This window comes from Marmota monax, unplaced genomic scaffold (assembly GCF_021218885.2).
Source record: "Marmota monax isolate L192 unplaced genomic scaffold, Marmota_monax_Labrador192_F-V1.1 WCK01_AAM20220418_F8-fsc00222, whole genome shotgun sequence".
In the NCBI taxonomy this organism is placed as follows: domain Eukaryota; kingdom Metazoa; phylum Chordata; class Mammalia; order Rodentia; family Sciuridae; genus Marmota; species Marmota monax.
Window position 1 is genome coordinate 1,792,947 of NW_026694968.1, and position 22,435 is coordinate 1,815,381.

General features: G+C 37.1%; 1 protein-coding gene across 5 annotated transcripts in view; it reads right to left on the reverse strand.

The window, feature by feature from the left end:
- Akap6 (A-kinase anchoring protein 6) overlaps positions 1-22,435 on the reverse strand; it is a 589,717-nt gene that overhangs the window by 262,033 nt on the left and 305,249 nt on the right. For all 5 annotated transcript variants that reach the window (XM_046427476.2, XM_058573661.1, XM_046427475.2 and 2 more), the window contains one exon: positions 18,098-19,864. In XM_046427476.2, the coding sequence (XP_046283432.1) occupies positions 18,098-19,864 (1,767 nt within the window). The remainder of the gene's footprint in view (positions 1-18,097; positions 19,865-22,435) is intronic.

Below are 22,435 nucleotides of genomic sequence, written 5' to 3' on the forward strand. Positions count from 1 at the left end.
TCTTTTCTAAAGGTTGAATGGGATGGCTTTAGAATATAAAAATATTCCTCATGAAATTCTTCCAGAATAAAGGTAAAAGGCTATAAGCAGGAAATAGCAAGAAAGGCAGAGTTCAAGCTTTGGAACACCAGATCATATTCTCTCTGTAACCAGACTTACTTTCGTGAGGTCCACAGAGAAAAAACAAAGGACAGTCACATCCTCTGCTGTCTAAGCTTCTGTGAGAACCCTAGCCCCCGTCACACAACTCAACCACTCCTATCTCAGCCCCGTTTTAGGTCATTCCTTCTGAACTTTGTCCTCTCCCTTTTCTGTCCACCTTTCCTTTCTTTCTCAGCTTCTGTTTCTTTTTTGCCTTTTTCTTCTCCCCTTCTCCTAGCCCTCTCCCAGCCGGGTTATTCAGTTCTCTTTTTCCTTCTCCTCAGTTTCTCTCATATCTCTCCCTGATCTTTTTTCTTACAGCTCCAAGTCTCCCTGCCCAACCCCACCTTTTGGGTCTAATCAATTATTTTCAATAAACAACATTTCCCAACATGTCTGTGAAGTTTTAATGAGAAGGACTGGCTCCTCCACACTGAAGTTCAGAGCTGAACATGCTGTTATAATCCTGGGTCTAGATTAGCTCTAACCACTTTCCTGATGGGTAAGACAAATCAAATATCTAGAAGAGGAATGTACATGGCTAGATAGGAGTGTCTGTAGAATACTAGGTTATTAAAAGGATTATATGTGATGTTGAGTTGCTGTTTATCCAAATTTTCTCTAGGAAGCATACCATTCTTTAATAATGACAAAGTTTTTTTTTTTAAAGTTGAAATTCCATGTGCAGAGATTATTATACTGAATGAGTAAGAAAATGCTACAGCCAACTTCCTCTCAGAGAAGGCCAGGGCAGCAAGTCAGTAGAGAGTAATAATTCTGCCAGTACAATATCAGGAGAGTCAAGACAGAAAATAGGAAAGGAGAAATGAGACGAATGCCCAATTTTCAAAAGATCCTTAGACTCTCTAGATCTCTCTAGTTCAAAGAACCCTGCCATCCCATTTTACAAGTGAGGAAAATGAGGCTCATAAAGGTTTTGTGCTTAGCTGATAACACATAACTCACAGGAAGCAGAGCCAGAAGAAGTTAGGTGTTGTGTCCTCAACTATCAAACTCTAATTTTGCATCTTAAAGTTTTCATAGTCATCTTTTAGATAAGATTGAAGTTTTTTTTAAAAAATGGGGGGGGCAGAAGTAGGATTAACAAAATTCTAGAATACTGTTTGTTTAGTAAATTTATATACTATCAAGATTGAGTAGCTCTAGGCCAACTGAAATAAGGATTAAACTGCCTTTTTTGTTCAAACTTCATATGTATGCACAAATATGCACACATGTGAAATAGTTCCTTTGTTTAAAAAAGTGTTTGAGACTTTACTATGAATAAGAAATTGTATTAGAGGCTATGCCTCACTTATCAATGACCCAGGTTCTTAAAGAGTTCAGTGCAGTGGTAGATATAAAATGTGATATGTATGACAATGTCGATCGGTGCTTCTCAGACTTTCAGTCTCAAGACTCCTTTAAACTATTAAGAATTATTGACGACTCAAAGAACTTTTGTTTTCTTTGAGTTATGTCTATCAATTTTCATTTTAGAAATTTTTTAAAATGCATTAATTTAAAAATGATGATAATTTATTATGTGTTAAATAAGGTATTATTATGAAAAGTAACTATGCTTTTACAAAATAATGGAAAGAGTGGCAGTTAGCTGTATGTAAATTCTGTGAACGTCTGGCTCAATAGAAGACAACTGATTTCCATTGCTAATTCTGCATTTAATCTATTACAACATCACATATCATGCAGCCTTTGGAAAATTCCAGTGTAAACAGAATGAGAATAAAAAGGCAAAAAACACTTTAGTATTAATATGAAAATAGCTTTAACCTTGTGGACCCTTTAAAAGGGTCTTTGAAGTCCCTGAGACGCCTGGACCACACTCAGAACCTCTGATCTAGATAATCCCAAGTGCTCAGGGGCCATTGGAAAGGCATTAAACTTAGCATTGAAACATCCAGGGGAGCTTCGGTGGAGGAAACTGCAACCAAGCTGATCCCTGGCAGATAAGTCTCAGTAATTCAGAAAAAGAACAAAGAGGACTGGGAGGAACAGAGAAGAACATTCCCAGCAAATAAAGCCCAAGAGAGAACAAACAGTTTGTTCTGAGAACTCTTAGCTTGAGCATGGCTAACACTCTGCAGGTGAACAGGAAAGCAATGAAAACTTAGGATGGAGAAACTGGCCAAGAGCCAGGCCATATTTGACATGTTCTGGAGTTTGGACATCATGCTGAAGACAATGGGAAGCTGCTGAAATTTTGAAGCAGGGGAATGAGAGAATTTGATTGCCATCTTTGAATACTCACTCTGGCTGCAGTGCAAAGAAGAGATTTCCAGTTGTAAGGCTGGGAGCAAAGAACCCAATTAAAAGGCTGTTATAGCATTCTATGAAGAACTTCATGAGGCTAGAGTAGTGCAGCGTCAGTGGATATGGAGAGAATATGCCAAGATACAGAGAGTGCTTGAGAGGAGAATGGACAAGACCAGTTGAATAGGATATATGAGAAAGATGTTAGAACCTGAGATGACTTTCAACATTCCCAGAAAGAAGCAATAAGAAGTTCAGAAGGAGGAATTATCTGAAGGAAAATCATGAACATGATATTAGATATCATGAATTTGGTTTTGTGATTCACTAAAAGCATCCAATGAGGTGGCTGATAGTATGAGCCAGTAACTCACGAGCACGACTTAGTCAGAGAAGGCAACAATAGCAGGGCACTGGAGACATGGATGCACTCATCTTCCTCTACCCCAGCCCCTCTCTCCATTGTCTGTCTCTGTTCTGGCTGTGTCTCAAAATCAGTTGTGAAATTTTTAAACATTAAGCGAATTCAGAGAAGAGAAATCTCTTCAAAGACTATCAGGGCTACAAAGATAAAGAGACAACACCAGGAATATTTTAGTATTGATGTTGGAGGGTGGGGAGTTCTTGCAGCTCCTTTGTGACAAGCTTGCAATATCTGGTAAACCTGGAGATGGGATGTTGTAATAGGAAGTGTTCTGGACTGGAGAGACAGGTTTCAGTTGTAAAATGAAGGTATTGAGCTATTGTTTTTTCATGTCTTTCTGATTGTTAACATGTATGGTTCTTGCATATATAACCTCCTTCAAAGTCAGAGATGTTCAGATGATTTACCTTCTTCCTTCTAGTTAGACAACTGACTGATCTTTTAGGTCTTCCTTATACCCTCTCAGTGTCTTCTAATCTGCTCACCCTATATATCCTTTATGATCCACTCAAATGCTCCACTCCAACAAGGCATCTCAATTTCTGCTACTTTTGAAGTACATTTTCTTAATCTTTCCATACTTAGCAGTCAGTAGTTTCAGGGACAGTTCTAAATCTATTAGAGGTCTTTCCCTTTTCCTCACATAATATACTATGACCCTCCCTCTGGTTAAAATTAGCTATGGGAATGATTATTTATAAGCATGTAATTGTAAATGAATATTTCAAATATGTGTAAATACAAATTATATATAATTACACATTATTTATAAGGTTATGTGTGACAATATTATAAATCAGAATATTGTTTGTATTTGGCTGAACTTACATTCATAGCATAAATTCCCCTACATAAACTTCCTAAGATGTCATAGCAGTGCACCAACTAAAATTATTAAGCCAATTAGAGAAGAATTATCTCTGGTATAATACAAGAATCATCTGTCAAGGCTGGAGGCTCAGAGTTTAACAAAGAAGAGGGCACAGGAACCTCCAGAGGAGGCCATTACAGGTCCCAAGAAGGGGAAAGGGTGACCTTGACCATTGTGGATAGGTTTATATAGAAGTCTGAGGGAGTTTACTGAAGGTGAGAAGAAAAACAGGGTGGGGGCATTTTTATCTCAAAATACCCCAATCATCTATATACAGCAGCTGCTAAAACTGGACTCCTCCTTTCCCACAGCAGCAACCACCACCATAAGAGCTAACATTTATCAAATGGTTATTAAATGCCTGGTACTATTCTATGTTCTTTATACATTTTAATACATTTAGTCATCGCAACTCTATGTGATAGATAAGGCTTTTTAAATTCTGTTTTGCAGAAGATGAAACCAGAACACAGAGAGGTCAAGTCACTTTCTCAAAATAACACAGGTGATAAGCCCAACAGAGGTGGATGAGCTAGGCCTTGGTTTAGACAATATGGTTCCATAGCCCACATTCTTTGCCACCCTGCTTCCCAACCATCCAGCACCAAAGAAGCTTCCTCACCCATTAATATACATTGCTCTAGAATTCTCTTCCTAGGGAATTATTTTTTCTTTGTCAAAAAGCTCCATCTATTCCTTTTCTGAATATTCATCTTTTTGGTACCTTGAATAAGTGTCTTTCTTGGAGTCCTTTCCAGACATATTTCCCAAGATAAAAGTGTGTCAGAGAAAAAAGTAGGTCCTGCATCCCATTAAGACCCTGCTTAATAATTGTCTCTTAAATACGATGGCATGCACGAAACAGCATGAAACTTGAGATGTAGTGAGGATAAGATAAAACAGCTTTAGTGAAACTTTATTTTGGAATAGTAGTCTTCTCTAAACTATAGAAAATAAAAAACGAAACTATTGTTATTGAACTTGTCATCTTTGTTTTGGGGCTTAAGGAAAAAGAAAAAGAATACTAGATTGCCAATTGTGACATATGCTTGCGCTCTGCCTGCCTGCTCCCCACCCCCACACACATACATTCATAAAATGTAGTTCTAAGTTCTCAGGGGGGAAAAAAAACAAAACAGAATTTCAGAATACCACCTATAAGTGATACCTTTGCTGTGTGATTTTCTTAAAATTTTAAAAAGATAAAATACTAATAATTTCCTTTATTCCTAGATAAAGCATGAAGGCCAGTGGTAAAGCGGCTAGCTTCTAAGAAGGATAATACTAAGCCTTATCAACCTGAAGAATGTAAGGCATGAAGGCCTGAGTTCACAAGCAGCACTTTTCCTGGATAAAGTTGCTTATTCACCATGCAAAAATCCAGACCAGTCATCTTTAGATAGTAAGATCAGCCTCAGACATGGTCTGACATCATGAATGCCCTTGACAGAGAACCCACATTCTTGGAATGTATTTCCCCATGTTGTCTGAATACAGGACAAGCAGCAGTGCTGATGGGTAATTTTATAACATCAAAACGCCAAATCCACCAAGATGAATGTTTCCAATCTGCTTTATTTAACTGAACTTAACTTGCCATAAATTCAGACTAATCCATATCTAATTCTTACTGGGTTACTCACTTGTTTACTGTCACCACTGGTCCTGGTCTTTTGGTATCTTATAAACCCTAACCAGGCCCCAAATTCCTCTAGCATATCTGGTTCTTGTCATATTACAGTACTAAGAATGCAGCATGAATAGTTTCATACCTCCAGGCTCGTTAATGTCTCAACCTCACATTCGCTTACCATTAAGAATCTTCTAAGGGGAATTCATGCAGAATTCCATGGAATATTCCATGTTGTAGTGATATAGTCCAATGAGTATTTTATAGAAAAATCACTGCTTTTGTTAATTATTCCTCATACTCAGTCTCACATAAAAGTTCAGAATTAAGAAGTATTTATTGATCAAGCAATGTGATTCCTTTATTGTTTATTACTTAAAACTGAGGCTTGAAAGACTGTTCCAAGGCTACAATGATACTTAGGGGCAGAATTAAGGTTCTTATTCTAGTTCTTTTCAATATAATTGATGCTAGTTCCCTAGATTCATAGAAAAAGTCACAATGGTGATAAAACTAATATTTATGTAAATTTTAAAGTCTACAATGAGCCTTTGCTCTTTGTAATTTCACATAATTGTTGTAATGACATGACAAACATAAATAAAATTTTAAAAACTATAAGGCTTATATAGTAAACTTTAAGTGACTTATTCATGTTTTCATAATTAAGCCCCAAATTCCTGTCTTCAAGTCCTATACCCTTAGATAAGTTAAAAACTTCGTTCCTCATTGGTAAAATGTAAACATAACATGTCTGCATTAAGGAGGGATTTTTTTGAAAAGTCAATGTGATACAGTATTAAATGAATAAACTCCTAAGCATTTTGTCTAATGCATTGAAAGTAGAAAATAAGTGCCAAGATTTCCTTTTGGTTTTTCATTATATTTCCAATACATCCCACCAGGGATAACAAGTTATGACCTTAAGCCTAAAGATAAATAATAATTCACCAATTTCCTAAGAATTATTTTATTTTATTTTAAAAATGCAGGACTGAGTTTATCCCCTTTTGAGATTTTTCATCACCGTAGAACTGTTTGTTATCAAATGCAATTAGGCACTGTTATCACATTTACACAATATGTTATTGAGTCATAGCCCTTACACGCTAAGAACATCACAAAGAATTTGATATTTTCATTGTGATATTTAAAACTGCACACAAAGAAGCAGACCATCTTGCCCACAAATTTCAGGGCAAAAACCAGATGCAGTGATCAGATTCAGCCTCACGGTGGAGCTAAATCATCACTGATAAAGCCTTCTAGATCCAGTGAAGGCTTTGCAGAAACAAAACTGACAATGGAATGAAAAGAAGGCTTTGCTGTGTTAACCAAGAAGGCATTGCTTTGGATCCCTGTGGTTCTTTTCAACCAACCTTGAGCAATGACTTGACATACTCAGAAAAATCTATTAGCAATGTTAATTCACAATATTTTTTCCTGGCATTGCAACAAACAAAAGATATACAAAACATTTTTTTTTAATTATTCTTAAAAAGAATTTTATAGGCTTGTCTTTAAAAATGTTATGCTGACTTAGAATTCTCAACTTGGATTTGGGCCACAGAATTTGCATGTAAGATAACATTTACCTTTCCCCCAGTTACTGTGTATCTTCATTTCATGTGTCCCTTGGAACATTTCATCTCCTAGTCCCCAAATTTTAACTTGAAATCTCAATTCTTTAGACTTTCTTCCATTCTCTTATTTTAAAACAGGCACAAAATTTTATTAATTTATCTAACATCTCTTTATTCAGTCTGCTTCCAGAAGCACAGTTCAGACCCTTTTAACACACAGTCCGGACTATAGCAATAACCTTCAAAATTAGACTTAGAGGACTAGCTCCCAACCTTGACTGCACAATGCAATTGCCTGAAGAGCACATTTAATTGCCCTGGGGTGGAGCCAGAGGCTGAGACTTTTTTAAAAGCTCTCTGGTGATTATAATAAGCAGCCACAGTTGAGAATCACTGCTTAGAGGTGCATCCAGCCAGCATACCATGACCAGATTAACCTTCTTAAACTATCAACTCTCTAAACCAAAACTTTTATGTAGCTTCCTATTAAAAGGTTGAAAATTAGTGACTTAAAGGTCAAATGTATTCTATAGGTGTGTTTTGTTAGGCCTGTTTAAAATTGTTCAGACTCAACATTTAAAAATTGGGAGATGTCACATAAAACCCAGATTTTCTAGTTCTTTTTTAAAAGCTGCAAGATCTTGCCAAATAGGCCCACAATCCTGTGCAACTTTCATCTAAAGCTGAGCAGTGGCTGCCCTTTAGGCATGTCAAACATCCTCCAGTTGATTTGGTCCATTGCTTCCCTTTACATCTGGTTATATAATTTCTATCATCTGCCTGGCCTTTTAGAGTCCTTTTAGTTTGGAATCCTGGTCTAGAAGATAAACTTCTAACTCAATGACACATTCACTCACTCATTCACTTATATACTCACTCATGAATTCATGAGATAATTATTTTGTGGCTTTGCTATGCAAATACTTGGAATTCAAAGACCCTATTTTGGCCCAATTCTTTCTAGCTTTATATTCCCCTTCCTTTTAACAAACTTTATTCTAATCAGAAGTTAGTTTAAGAGACATTCTCCTCCCAATATTCATAACCTAATGGTTCATTCCAAAACTCCTTTGCAGTTAGGTGATGACATATGACAATGCCTGGCCAATAGGATGTCAGTAAAAGTGAAGTTGTATGAAACTTCCATGTTATAACCACAGAGAAGAAGTTAGCTCCCCTCTATTCCTCCTTCTCATGAGCTGGAATGCAGAATGGTATAGTGAGCATCAGGGAAAAGAAACCTGGATCTCTAGTTGTCGTCTGTCTTCTCTGGACTGTCTGTCTCTTGTTAAGTGAGAAAGAGACTTCTATCTTACTGCACTTTGAGTTTTTGTGGGTTTTTTTTTTTTAATTTTTAATAGAAGCTTAGTTTGCTCTCTAAAACACAGAATCTCTTTTACTACTTCCTAAACATACCTTGTTTATTTTTGCCCTCAACCTTAGTCTGTGTCAAAGCTTGTATCACTCATATCCCTTCTCCTCATCTCTGCTATATAAATTCTACTCATTATTCAAGGCCCAGCTCAAGGACTCCCTCCTCTGTGAGGCTTGCTCTAGCTACACTTGTTTTCCTTCCTTTGTTCTATCTCATATGACTTTCCCTTGGCATTTATCAAACATTATCTTATGTAAGAACATAGAAACTTGAATTATGTTGCCATATCTACAAGCTCCAAGCCCAGAATCTAAAACAAAATTTCTGGTTATGCACAGTTGAAATAAAAAGAGTATTCAGAGTCCTCCAGTATTCTACTTTTGCTGAATGATCATCCACATTGTCAATTCACGTTCAATCTGTGATCCTTTAGGATTCTCGAATCTTCTAATTATAATTACAAAGCTGAGTCTGGTCAATATTTTACGAATGTAGCTTTTTACCTGATATTTAAGCTGGATTCTAGTTTTCTATCTTTTATCTAATCAACTCCTTGACTTTCTGGATCCTTATTTCTAAGTTTGAATGGTGTTAGAGAGCCAACTCTTATTGTTCTCATATTGAGAATCTGAAAGTATCTAGGACAACATTAGAGGGATAAAGAAGAAGATATTCTCAGGGGAAATTTGTGAAAGAAACTGAAAGCTAAGTCCAGAAGAAGAATAAAGAAAAAAGAATGGGAGAGAAAATGTAAAGAAGATGTGAAGATTCAAAATGCTTCCAATCCAATAGGGTGCTCATAAGAGATCATTATCTACACCTAAGAGAACTGCCACTCCACTCACACAAGAAAAACTAGTATGTAGTTGGTATAAGGGAAATATCAAGCAAATGAGAATTGAATTTATTGCAAAACTTACCAGTAAATTTCTCTGTGAGTGAATAAAGATAAAATTGTGTTTCAAATAGGACTTATTCAAATCTCCAGGCAAGTAAATAATGTCCATACAGGACTTTTAAAAATGAGCGACCCTCAGTATTTTTTTTTTTTTTTTAGGAGACAAAGTCCAGAAGATGACTTAGCTCTAACCTTGAAGCTGTGCCCTATCCCATAAGAAAGCCCGGGGTGAGTCCTCAAAAACAGAAGAAGTAACCATAACCACACTGAGATATAATCAAAGAGAACACAAAAGCCCCAGACTATAAAACTATTAGGAGAAAAATTTCATGCTGTTAGATTTAGCAGTGATTTCTTGGATATGGAAACAAAAGCAAAAATAAACAAATAAGACTACATTTAATCTAAAATATTTTATGTATCAAAGGACACAATCAATAGAGCAAAAGGAAATTTACAGAATGGAAGAAAATATCTGCAAATCATGCACATGTGTGCACATATATACATATTATGATTTTTATTAAAATTATAAAAATTTTATGATTTTATGTTCTCCTATTTCTTTATTATTCTTCTGGACTGAATTTTCAGTTTCTTTCACATACACACATATGTATGATTTGCACATCATATATATATGAACAAGGTGTTAACATTTAGACTCTATAATGAACTCCTATAACTCAATAACAAAAAAAAAATCAAACAACTCTATTAAAAAATGGACAAAAGACGAGAATAAGATGATATGCAAATTCCTCCAAAAGATGATATACAAATTGTCAACAAGTATATTAAAAGACACTCAAATCAGAGAAATACAAATCAAAATTACAATTAAATATCATGTCATATCCATTAGAATGGCTAATATAAACAAAAATACCAAGCTGGGAGTGGAGGCACATGCCCATAGTGCTAGCTACTCAGGAGGCTGAGACAGGAAGTTTCCTTGAGTCCAAGAGTTTGAGGACAGCCTGGGCAACATAGGGAGACTCTGTCTCAAAAAACAAAATAAGACCAAACAAAAATTAAAAACATAAAGTAACAAATAGTTAAAGTATGTGAAGAAATCCTTGTGGCCTTTTTTTTTTTTTTTTTTTTGGTGCTGCGAATTGAACCCAGGGGCACTTAATCACTGAGCCAAATTTCCACCCCTTTTTGTATTTTATTTAGATACAGGGTCTCCCTAAGTTGCTTAGGACCTCACTAGGTTGCTGAAGCTGGCTTTGAACTTGTCATCCTCCTGCCCCAGCCTCCCAAGTCGCTGTGATTATAGGCAGGCACCACCATGCTCAGTCCCTGTGTACTCTCTTAATGGAATTGTAAAATGATGTAAGACAGATGTTTCTCAAAAAACTTAACTAGATTATCATATGGCCCAACAATTCTACTTCTGGGTACATACTCCAAAGAAATGGAAGGAGGATCTCAAAGAGATATGTGCGTATAAATGTTTGTAGCATCCTATTTTTACAGTGATAGACAAGAGATAAAAGCAACCCAAATATCTATCAACAGATAAATGGATAAAAAATTAAAATGTGGTATACACATACAAAGAAATATTATTCAGCCTTAAAAAGAAGGAAGCCCTGTTATATATCATACCAAATAGGGATGAAACTTGAGGACATCATGCTAAGTGAAATAAACCAGTCACAAAAAGACAAATACTGTCTTGATTCCACTTATTCAAGATACTTAGAGCAATCAAAATCATACAGACAAAAGTAGAATGGTTATTACTAGGGACAAAAGAGAAAGAGTTTTGTTTAAGGGAACAGAATTTCAGATTTGCAGCATGAAAAAGTTCTGAGGATCTATTTTATAACAATATGAATATACTTAACACTACAGAAATGTATGCTTAAAATGGTTAAGATGGTAAATTTTATGCTATGTGGGATTTATTTTTACCACAACAAAGAAGAAATAAAAGGAAGGAAAGGAAAGGAAAGGAAACAAAACTCAGAACAGCATATTTTTTTTATGACTGTCACCTTCATGGTAGTGTCATTGTAAAATCAAAATGAAGATAGAAAGACAGCATAGGTTCTGCCTGGACCCATTTTACTATAGGAAAAGAAATGTAAAAATCAGTGCCAAGTGAATCTCATACAAAACCTCCTCTCCATTGATGTTACACTGGGTCCACCACTTTCCAGCTTTCTCTCTAGGCAGGAGCAATGGTGGCAACCTTGGTGCCACTACTACAAAATCAGAAAAAGACTTGATTACATAGTCCAGTTACAAAGAGTAAGCATTCTGCTAAGTACTGGCTGCACTGAATCCAAAATAATTTATGTGCAATGACATCCCCAGCTGGCAGCAAAGAAGTTTTTAGAATTGGGTTATAGATGTTTTTAGGACAAAATGCAACAACAGCTGAGTCACTGAGCCATAGCTGAGATGCCATAAGCTGGCATGTGAAGACATTTACATCTCTGTGGAGAAATGGGTTCAGCTATGCCATGCACCTAGCAATGATAGCACTGATTCCAATCTAATGGAGTCCTATTTCCAGGACAAGTTTTGAGAATTTAGTGTGAGCAGGAAGCCCACGATGCAAGAAGTAGATCTTGCACTATATCCCAAAGGACAGACCTGAAATGCTTCACTGAGGTACACTTCCTGGCACTGCACTCTGCCAGCCCTCCTGGGAATCATATAGCTATTAACCTAGCATCAATAATTTCCTACTTTGTCCAAGTGGCTACTTATCAGGCAGTTGATTTCTATTCATGTCATGAAGAAGAATCCACACTGTTCCTTTACTCAATCTAGAGGTGGTCTATGGGTTTTATAAACAAATTTTATCTGCATATATGATTATTGTCTGAATTCCCTGGCATTTGAATTTATCTCTAGGATAAAATCCAAGTCACTTTTGGCATCTCAGTTGTAATCCCACCCCTCACACTTAGCAGCTGTGTGACAAGTAATTTGCATTCAAACCTTAGATTCTTAAATGGGGTCAATAACAGATCTTCCATAAGATTATTGTCTAAATTAATTAAAATAATCTACTCAGAACCTGTACATAAAAGATGCTGATCAGAAATTATTTCCTCTTCTTCTGCCTTAATCAAGAACAGGGGTCAGTGGTTATTCTCTAGTCTTTGCAGGCTACACAGTTCCTGTCACAACTACTCAAATCTGTCATCACACGACAAAAGCCTGCATAGACGATGAACACACTGTGTTCCAATAAAACATTATTTTAGAAAGCAGACAGTATGCTAGATCTGGCCCACAGTCTACAGTTTGCTAACCCCTATTAGTGATAACATCTATGTCTAGGTATCACACTAAGTTAATTTTTCACCGTTCTGTTAGATTTCATCTGCTCCAGATATGTCCTGCTCTCCTTTCTCCCCATTGCTTTTGTTCTATTCCTTAACTATATCAGGACAGATGAGTCTAGTTCAATGGCTTGCCTCTTCTTTTTTCACTTTTATGTATTGAGAGACTCCCATTGGTACTCAAACCCAAGATGCTCAATTAACTTATCCACAACACAGATTCTGAGTAAATCAGCCACCATTGAACAAAATCCCCTCAATCCTCACAGAGAAATCAGAAAATGGCCCTTTCCTTGGAAACTGACAATTTACAGAGGAGCTTTCATTTGTGGGGAAGGAAAGACTGCAACTTATTTCCTGGTTTTAAAATTTTTGATTCACAAATATGTTTACATTTGCTTGTATGTGTGTAAACTTCTTAAAGGACATAAGATTAAAAACAGCAATTAATACCTATGGCGGGGTCAGAACTCAAGAAGGAGGATAGGGATGAGAAATAGATTTACTGGGTATCTTTTAATGTCTATGTTTTAAAATTATGTGAATACATTATCTGTTCAAATTTTTAATTTCCTAATGAATAAAGGATACATACTTAAAATAAATATTTCAAATTAATGAAACCAACCAATGAAAGACACAAACATGAGAGATAGGAGGTGATAGGAAACTGTTAGGTACCTAAAACATGTAGTCACCAATCCCAGCTGTTATCCTAAGGAATTCTACCACAGTCCTCAAAAGTCCCACTTTGTTAGTGGGCTTTTATGTACCTTCTGCCTTCTGCTCTGATGGCTCAGAGAAGACAGGGTGGAACATTTAGGGAGTGGCAAGAGGAAAATATGTACCACTCTCCATTTGATAGAGTAGAACCAGAAGAAGGATATATTCAGTATTTTTTTTAATGTCAGGCTATAATCCTTCCCATGTGTTCCATACACTCTCCTTTCTAGTCTCAGTGTGTACCCACCTATACACTCCAGCCATTTTGAACTTTCTTGCTACTTCTTACTTTAAATAAGATTTAGTTAAAAAAAAAAAAACTTTCATTGTGTCTTATTTTGAACTACCATCCTTTGTTTCATGCTGCTTTCATAACCAAATTATTGAGCTGTTAGGAATGAATTTTTCTCATTTTTCAAACATCTATACTCCAGCTTCTACCTCCACTCCTCCATTAAGTCAATTTTTCTTTAAGGTCCTCATGGACTCTTTCAAACAAATCTAAAGGCTATTGTATTTTTCTTTCTTAGTCCTTATTCTTTTTGATCTCCCTTTTGAAAGGAACAATGCTGATGTCCACCTTATTAAATATCTCTTTCTCCTATTTACTTAAACACTGGAGGATTTTCTCTATCCTTTCCTGATCCCCACAAATGAGCTTCTTCCTTATCTTGCCTTATCTGTGGGCTACAACTTGAATCTCAGTCTTTTTCTTTTCTCTATTTATCCTCATTCTTTTACATAATTCACCTATTCTCAAATATTTAACTAGTAGAGAGAATAAAGTAGATGGGGGCCCAAAGCAGGCTCTGTGCTTCTTTAGCTGTGCTACTTAAGAAAAGCACTTTCATTTGTCTGAACTCAGTTTCCTCCATTCCAAGATGGAATTTTTTTCATTCATTCAATAGTCTCCACTGACTGCATATTATATGCCAGACACTGTTCTAAGTACATGAAATTCACTAGCAAAATAAACTGTTAATATCCCTGCCATTATGGAGCTCCCATTCTAATGGGGGAGATGAAACAAATGCAATAAAAATACTACATAAGGAATGACATAAAAGAAAAAAAATGTGATAAGAGATTTAAAAAGCGGGTTATATACCTTTTTTAAATAATAGGTGCTGGGAATGTGGCTCTGTGGTAGTGTTAGTGTCACTTGTGAGGCCCTGACTTCAATCCCCAGTCCCCAGAATCACAAAAGAAAGGCAGTCAGGCAGGCAGGGAGGGGAAGGGGAAGAGAAGTAGGGAGGGGAGAGGATGGGAGAGGGAAGTTGGGTGGGGGGAGGTCAGATGGTCAGGTTTCTCTGAGAAAGTAATTTCTGATCAAAGACTCAGAAGAGATGGAGGAATCAGAAATTAGGGCATCTAATGGAAAAATTAGACTGTAGTCAGGGGAAACTGATATCTCTACACTAGGTACCATCACAGCTATACCATAAAGAAGCATGCCCAGAATTTTCTAGGAACAACAGAAGCCAGTGGAAATGGAGTGAAATGGGGAAAAGCAGTTGGAAATAAGGTCAAAGAGGAAATTAGGAGACCACTCCATGTAGGACCTCTAAGTGCACTGGTAGAAGTTGTTGCATTTTAAGCGGAGAATGACATCATCCGATTTATATTTTAAAAGTATCATTCTGGCTGCCATGTTGGGATTAGACTGAAAGAGGAATAGAATAGAGGCAAAGAAACCAGCTAGGAGGTTTCCACAGTAATCTAGGCAAGAGGAGAGACTGACTACTAGGACCAGAGTAGGAAAACCAGAAGGAGAGAGAAGTGGTCAATTTAGGATTTTTTTAAAACCTTGGGGACTGAATTAAAGCAAGATATAATCCATGATTTTATAAATCATGTCCACCTTATTAAATATCTCTTTCTCCTATTTTATAGTTATGTCAAAATGTATTCTATTGTCAGTATAACTAAAAAGAGCCAATAAAAATAAAATAAAATAAAAACCTACTTTTTCAGGATTATTAAAAGAATCCTACGATAGAATTATCATAGGCAATTCTATTATAGGACTGAGATGTTAAGTGATATTGTACAGAGATGTTAAGTAATATTGTCTCTTAAATTCTGCAAGAAGAATAAGTTCTCTAGGTCACTATTTGGAAGAGACCAAATCTAGGGTGTGATATTCAAGTTCAGTTGACTAGGGGTTGGCAGCTACCGTCACTACTTCAGCAATGAGTGAGTGAAGGGAGGTTGAGCTGAGGAAGGAACTTAATCTTATTGCCTTCCTTTACCTCATATCCCAACCAGTATAGTATTTCTGATTACCTACAGACACTTCTTCTTAAAGGCTTTACCATATACTCACCTTATATACACAGTTTTTAAAAAGTATCTATCCCATCTCTTCCTTAAACTAGCTACCAATCTAAATATTTCCATCTATCAGTCCCCAGATGCTGAAAACTTAGCTTTCATTTTTGTAGAACTATAGAATTAGAGCATGCTACCATTGGAAGTTGATAGCACAGCCATCACTTGGTAAAAACATCTCTTTTTATAAAAGAAGAAACAAAACTCAGAAAGAAGTATGACTAGCTGGGGCCACCCCAGGCTTTAATGACTAGACAAGGCCTGGAACCAGTTTTCTATATCCTGTTTACTTCCTTGTCAATGCCTCCTTGTTCAGTCTATATCACATCAGTCCCTGAGTTTTTCCACCTCAGGCTGATATCTCCACACCACCAGAGCTACCAGGCACTATCATTATTGCCAATTAAACCTTCCAGAAAGATCATTGGAGGTCATGGCCTACACTGCTTTAGTATGCTGGCTTTAGCTTCAAATACTGACTTTGCACCTAATAGTTGTGAGGACTTGAGCAAGTTTCCTAACATATGCTGCCTTAGTTTCTTCATATGAAAAATTCCTATATTCTACAACTTAAATAGAATGAGACATGTAAATATCCAGTACAAGCAAACACAAAATAAGGGATCAAAAAGCACTATTTGTTATGGCTTGTATTACCACTCTCATGAAGAAGAAGTTGTTGATGCCTGGTAAACAAATATTAATTGCCTTAGTGCGACCTTCAGGGTCTTACTACAACCAGGTCTATTACAGGTATGGAAACTTTTGTTGTTCTCTAATCACAGACCTTCCAATTGGGACAGCTGTCTTTGCACTCCCACATCCATTCTAATTCCCATTCTAATTTCTGCATTTTAGCTTATGCTGTTCCTCCCTGACATGCCTAATTTCCTTTTTCTTATCTGTCTAAATCTTGAATATCCTTCAAAGCCCCATACAGTGTAGCGCTGTATAAGAATACTCCAGGCAAATTCTAGCTCCACTGACATTACTTCTCTTCCATACTACATTGTTTACATTTAGTACATATTAACCACTTCTTTATGGAGAGGCATGACAGCATTTAGTCAATGGTGTGGGATCTACAGAAGACTTCTTCAGTCTCCTCATCCATAAAATGGGGTTAATATTAGAATTGTTGTGATGAGTAGATATATAAATATATGATTTGTATTAATTAGTATTATGTTATGATTATTGTATATTTATGTTAACTCTTCCCTCTTTCTTTTAAGAACCTGCTTTTACTCCCAGTTATTCTGTCCATATGTATGACTCTTTAACCCGGGTCTAGCATAACACTGGTCTCAGAATAGTGTTCAACAATGAATGAATGTGAAAAACTGGGAATAGCAGCCACAAACCAACCATTGGGTTTTACTAATCTTCTCTATCAGATATGGATGGCTTCTAAACACTGTTCTCCTATAATTTTATAATTGCCTGGTGAAGGAGAAACTCTAACCTCTTTCAGGGAGGCAACACGATGTAAAGAAGAAAACTGGATGGAGACTCAGAAGACATGGTTTATGTCTCAGTTCCCAAGCAAAAGGTTCAGTGTGTCTGTCTGGCTATCTATCTGTCCAACTATTTCAGCTTAGGGAAAACAACTTGAGCTTACTATTTTCATCAATATAAATGGAGAATGCTCTGGCATTACCTGCCTGCTTCACATAACAGCTGAGAAGATCAAGTGAAAAACTCATCTGGAAGAGCTTTATACACAGTAAAATGCTATACAAATGATATAAGGCATACTTATTTATGTCACTGAACAAGAAACCATAAGAACGATCAAATTGAATGAATTTATTTCCAGTGAAGTTCTGGAGAAAGGGCTATTGCCACAATAATCAGAGTGAATCTTTCTGGCTCAGCTGTCTCTTAAAAAATCAACTCAAAACTTGAATCATGGAGCTCAGCCTTGAGAATTTTGATAAGCCTATCCTCAAAGATTTTATCACATCTAACAATTCATTCAAAAAGTACAGATTTACCCAAAATATCAATTCCCCAGATGGCAGGGTCATAAAACCAAAGGTCTCACCAAGGATGGAGAATAAAGAAAAACAAAGATTCCTGATAAATTTCAACTGTGTGGTCTATTTCAACAGAAAATTACTAGAGATGGGGAAGCTATTCTGGGGTCAGAACAAATTAATCAAAAAGTACTTAAGATAACTGGAATATTCTATTCATATATTCCTGAGATACTTATATATGTATAGCTATTGTCTTATTTTATTTTGTTATATCCAGGGAGTCTACCATTCATCAGGAACCGTGTTAAGTTTGAGCAGTATCAATAGAGAATTCTATACCAGGCAGGGACTCATCAAGCCAACACATTGACAAGGGCAGTTCCAAGTGATACAAATGTCACAATGTAGTGATCATTGTGCCTTTTTCTTTCTTTCTTTGGGGAATTGGTTATCAAAAACAATAATACACTTGATAATGAATTGGGGCGAAATTGACTTTTTCCCAGCATTACTTCCAAAAATCAGGTAAGAAATCATTCAGATTAAGACCACCTTACCTCTATTTTTTCCCATATGGCTTCATAGTTGTCTTGGTGTTGAATATCTTGCATTAGTTTCTCAATTAAAGCTGATTTTGTGGTGGAATGGCTCTCATTTTTCTCAGAGGATGAAGCTGTCTCTGATTTCTCATCAATTAATTTTTTCATGCCAGAAAGAGGCATGCACAGCTCCTCATCAGAAACAATGTCACTCAGTGGCCCAGATTCAATGCTTTCCCCGAGGGAAGATGCTATGTCACTGGGTGAGCTGGGAGACACTCTGCCTAGCCTTGTGTGTTTTTTCTTGACATGGTATGTTGGGTACATCTCAGAATCTGAATTCATTTCAGACAGTTCCCAGTCATCAATATTCTGAATGATTTCTCCTCTGGGTTTCTGAGGCAGAAGTTTTGTTAGCTTTTCCAGCTTCAAAGCTAACACTTCTGTCTGCTTAAGGTGAGAGGGTAGTGCTAGATATTCATCAGAGCCATACCAGGCCTCCACAACCTGACCATTCCTGGTAACATGACTTGGGGAGAAGGAGCAATCTTTTTTACTTTCATATTTTTTAAGAAGGGATACTGGAGACAAAGTATTGTCTGAACCAACAGAAGATTCACTGCTCTGAGTAAAAGGTGGTGAACTGGATATTTCTGATGGCACTGACAATTTGGCATTTTGACTTCTCTGACTGCACGGCTCAACAGAGGATGTGGAAGCAGAATCTGTTTCTGGTCCCTCTATGGCCTTGGAAGTACAAGAAGGCATTCCATTCAGCACTACTGAGCTCCTCATAGTTTCAGTTTGCTTGCCCGAACCAGTGGCCTGTTTCGGTATTCCACTTGGAGGCACATCTTCTGAGGTCTTGGGTGGTTTTTTAAGTCGAAGTTTCTCTTTGTGGCAGTCATTAAGCCTTCCCAGACTGGAAGAGATTTCTTTAATGTGACTTTTGACTATGTTTTCAAGATTCCCAACCCCCACCTTGTACAAGCACTCATAGGACTGGCTGGCAGCAGAAGGGCTGTTGGGGTAGGAAGACTGTAACACTAGGCAAAGCTTAGATCTGTCAGGAGGGTCCACCAATGAAGGAGTGCTTCTACTCATCTCAGGCTTCAGATCAACCATCTTCTTCTTGCCATCACTGCCTTTTAGATCATTCTTTAAAATTTCTTCTTTAAGGAAAAGCCCTCTTTTTGGCAATGTGGGCTGCGTGGGAGAGTCCTCATTATAATTAAAGCAGTCTCTGATGGATCGCTTGGGGGTTGCATTCTCACAAGGAGGAGGCTGTTGGTTCTTTGCGCCAAGATGGGAGGAGGAACTGCATTCTTGCTTCACAGTCTCGGAAGGTGACTGAACAGCATTTGTCAGAGCTTCCCCTGCAGATGGCATACCTGATGTTAAGCCTGGTTGCTCTTTGATTGCACAAGCGCTGTTTTCCTCATGTCCACCTTTGTCCTCTGCTGAGAGAGATACCTGAGACATCTCCTCACTGACTGCTTCACTGCAGCTGGAAGGGACAGGGTCAGCAGCCACTGTGAGTAACCCAACACTTCGGATAAGCTCAGGGAATTCCTTTTCCATCTCACTATAGCTCCAAGAGTCAAAAGGTTTGGTTTTGACCTGGCTAGAGGTCATGTCACCCAGGCCACTGAGCAAATCCTCACTTGGACTGTAGTCAGATAGTTCAAATGCAGTAATACCACAATCCAGAGACAAGTAATTCTGAGAACATTTGATAGTTAACTGTCCTGAGTCATCCACTTCCGTTAGAGAATCAAGTCGGCCCTGAAACAGAATGGTAATGGTTTCAACATGAATCATACTCAACTGCTGTTCAAATGAAATCTCAGCACAGGCTGCTATTAAGCTCAGAAATGTATCAGTCTTGACTGCTTCTGTTTTGACATACAAAAAGGCCTACTAATCAATTACCTCATTGAATCATAGATCATATCCTGTTCTTAAATATTTGAAGACTTTTATTTCATCTAGAACATAGAGCTATAAGAGAAATGGTCAAGGTCAAGCCCAAAATATCCATTCTTATCTAATTTTCTATTTAAAACTAATATATTAATCCTTTAATATGCATTCATAAGTAAAGCCTTAAGTAATAAAATTTCTGAGAACAAAATAATGTAATAGTAAAATCTCTCTGAGTATGTGTTTTGTTTTTTGTTATTGCTCGAACCAATACCTACCACAATGGTTAGGTCATAGTAGACGCTTAGTAAGTATTTTAAAGTGAAACAATTAATTATATTAAACCAATCATATTAAATACATATTCACAAATCATAAAAAGGTAAACAATTGACATTTCAAATACATAACATAAATAGTTCATGACCAGTTTCTGTTTGGTCCCATGTTTTCAAAGGTACACACAGTTACTCCTGGAGAAAATTAATGAATGTCACAACTTTATCATCTTAGCCCCATCTCCTCCCTCTGCATGCATTTCTCCCCCTCCCCCTAAATCCACCAGTGTATGTTAGATCCTAAATTCCCACTTCCCTTGTTTATAATTCCAGGTAGGCTTATCGATTTGAAACTCCTCCATGCTAGCCAGGCATGGTAATACATGCCTGCATTCCCAGCAACTTGGGAGGCTGAGGCAAGAAGATTGCAAGTTCAAAGTTCAAAGTCAGCCTCAGCAACTTAAGGCTCAAAAAAAACTTAAAGAGAATCTTTCTCAAAATAAAAAATAAAAAAGGGCTAAGGATGCAAATCAGTGGTTAAAGAGCCCCTGAATTCAATCTTCAGTACCAAAAATAAAGAAAAGAAACCTCTCCACGCTATAAAATAAAAGTGTTTCAAGTATTTACTTCAACTGTGTGATTAAAGTTTTTGTCTCATTGCTAATGTAGTTTTTTCTTTCTTTCTTTTTTCTGTGGTTCTGGGGACTGAACTCAGGCCTTGTGCTTGTCATGCAAGCGCTGTCCCACTAAGCTACAACCCCAGCCCCACTAATGTACTTTCTCAGATCACACAGCAAATAGGGAGATTTCTAATTGATGATTTGGGGCAAATGGACCCCTGAAATCCTAATTTGCTTATCATGCTAAGGGACAGTTTGGTCTAATCAAGCCCTTTAGGAAATAAAGGAAGGAAATAGAAAAGTGAAAGTTTATTTTATTCCTGGACCTCTGTTCTGCTGGAGGAATAACTGGGATGAGCCCATGGAAGCCTGATCCTACGTGGTTTCTGGACCCTCTCTCCCTTTCAACCAGGTATCCCGAGACTTAGCCTTGTCAGGATCTTACGTGGGTTTTATTGTTCATTTGCTTGTTTGGGGTTGGGAATGCTCTCTCCCTTCAGACTTTCACTTGCCTTTATCTTCCACTCCTTTCACTCTTAATTCATATCTGGATAATTCAAATAATAATAACAGAAACTTTTAACTTTTTTAAGCCTCAGTTTCCTCATCCATAAATTGGGATGGTTGATTCCTATTATCACCTTTTCACTTAATCCTTAGAACTTTTCTCTGGGCTCTGCACTATTCTTCTGTTTACAAAAGACCCTGGGTCAAAAGAAGGTACAAAAGGAGCCCATGGAGGCTGTCTGACCTAAAGTCCAAGTTCTGAGCATTGGCAATTACTTTAAACTGACATGTCCCCTCTTCTAATTTGTTTTCCACACTGCCACCAATTTTAATCTTTATGAATTGCAAAATTGGTACTGTTATTTCTCTGCTTAAAATTCTTTAGTAGCTTCCTCTTGCTGTTCAGTTAAAAATCCTAACCCTTCCAAGGTCAGGTATGAAAAAGCCTCTTTCATGCCACTTTCCCTTCCACAACTGTACCCAGTCACATTATCCTCCTTATAGTCTGAACATATCATGTTTCCTCCTGTCTCAGGGCCTTTGCTTATGTTATTTCATATCTGGAAAGCTTCCCACCTACACCTCTTAACTCTGATTCTCATTCATCCCCAAGAGTTTAGCTCAGGTTTTTATTCTTCGAGATGTCAAACCATCACTTAACTCAGAATCTTTTATTGTAAGCTCTCAAATCTATACCATTATCCCTTCAAGAATTTATCTCAATGTAAATAAATACTATTGTGATTACTTGACTCATTTGTTTCACACATAGTTTGTAAACACTGTGAGAGTGTAAATCACACATAAAATGATTGACTGACCAGTGTACCCACAGCATTTAGCAAGAGATCTGTAGAGAGTGAGCACTCAAAGACACCTCTGTTGAATGAGTGAATGATGACATTTTGGGGACGTTTCTCTATTCCTTCATATAACTTATTCCTCTGATTATGTACTTCTAGTTGACTCAAATGATTAAAAGCCCAAGCTTCAGGGTCAAATTCTTGCCCTGGCACTAATTAGCTATG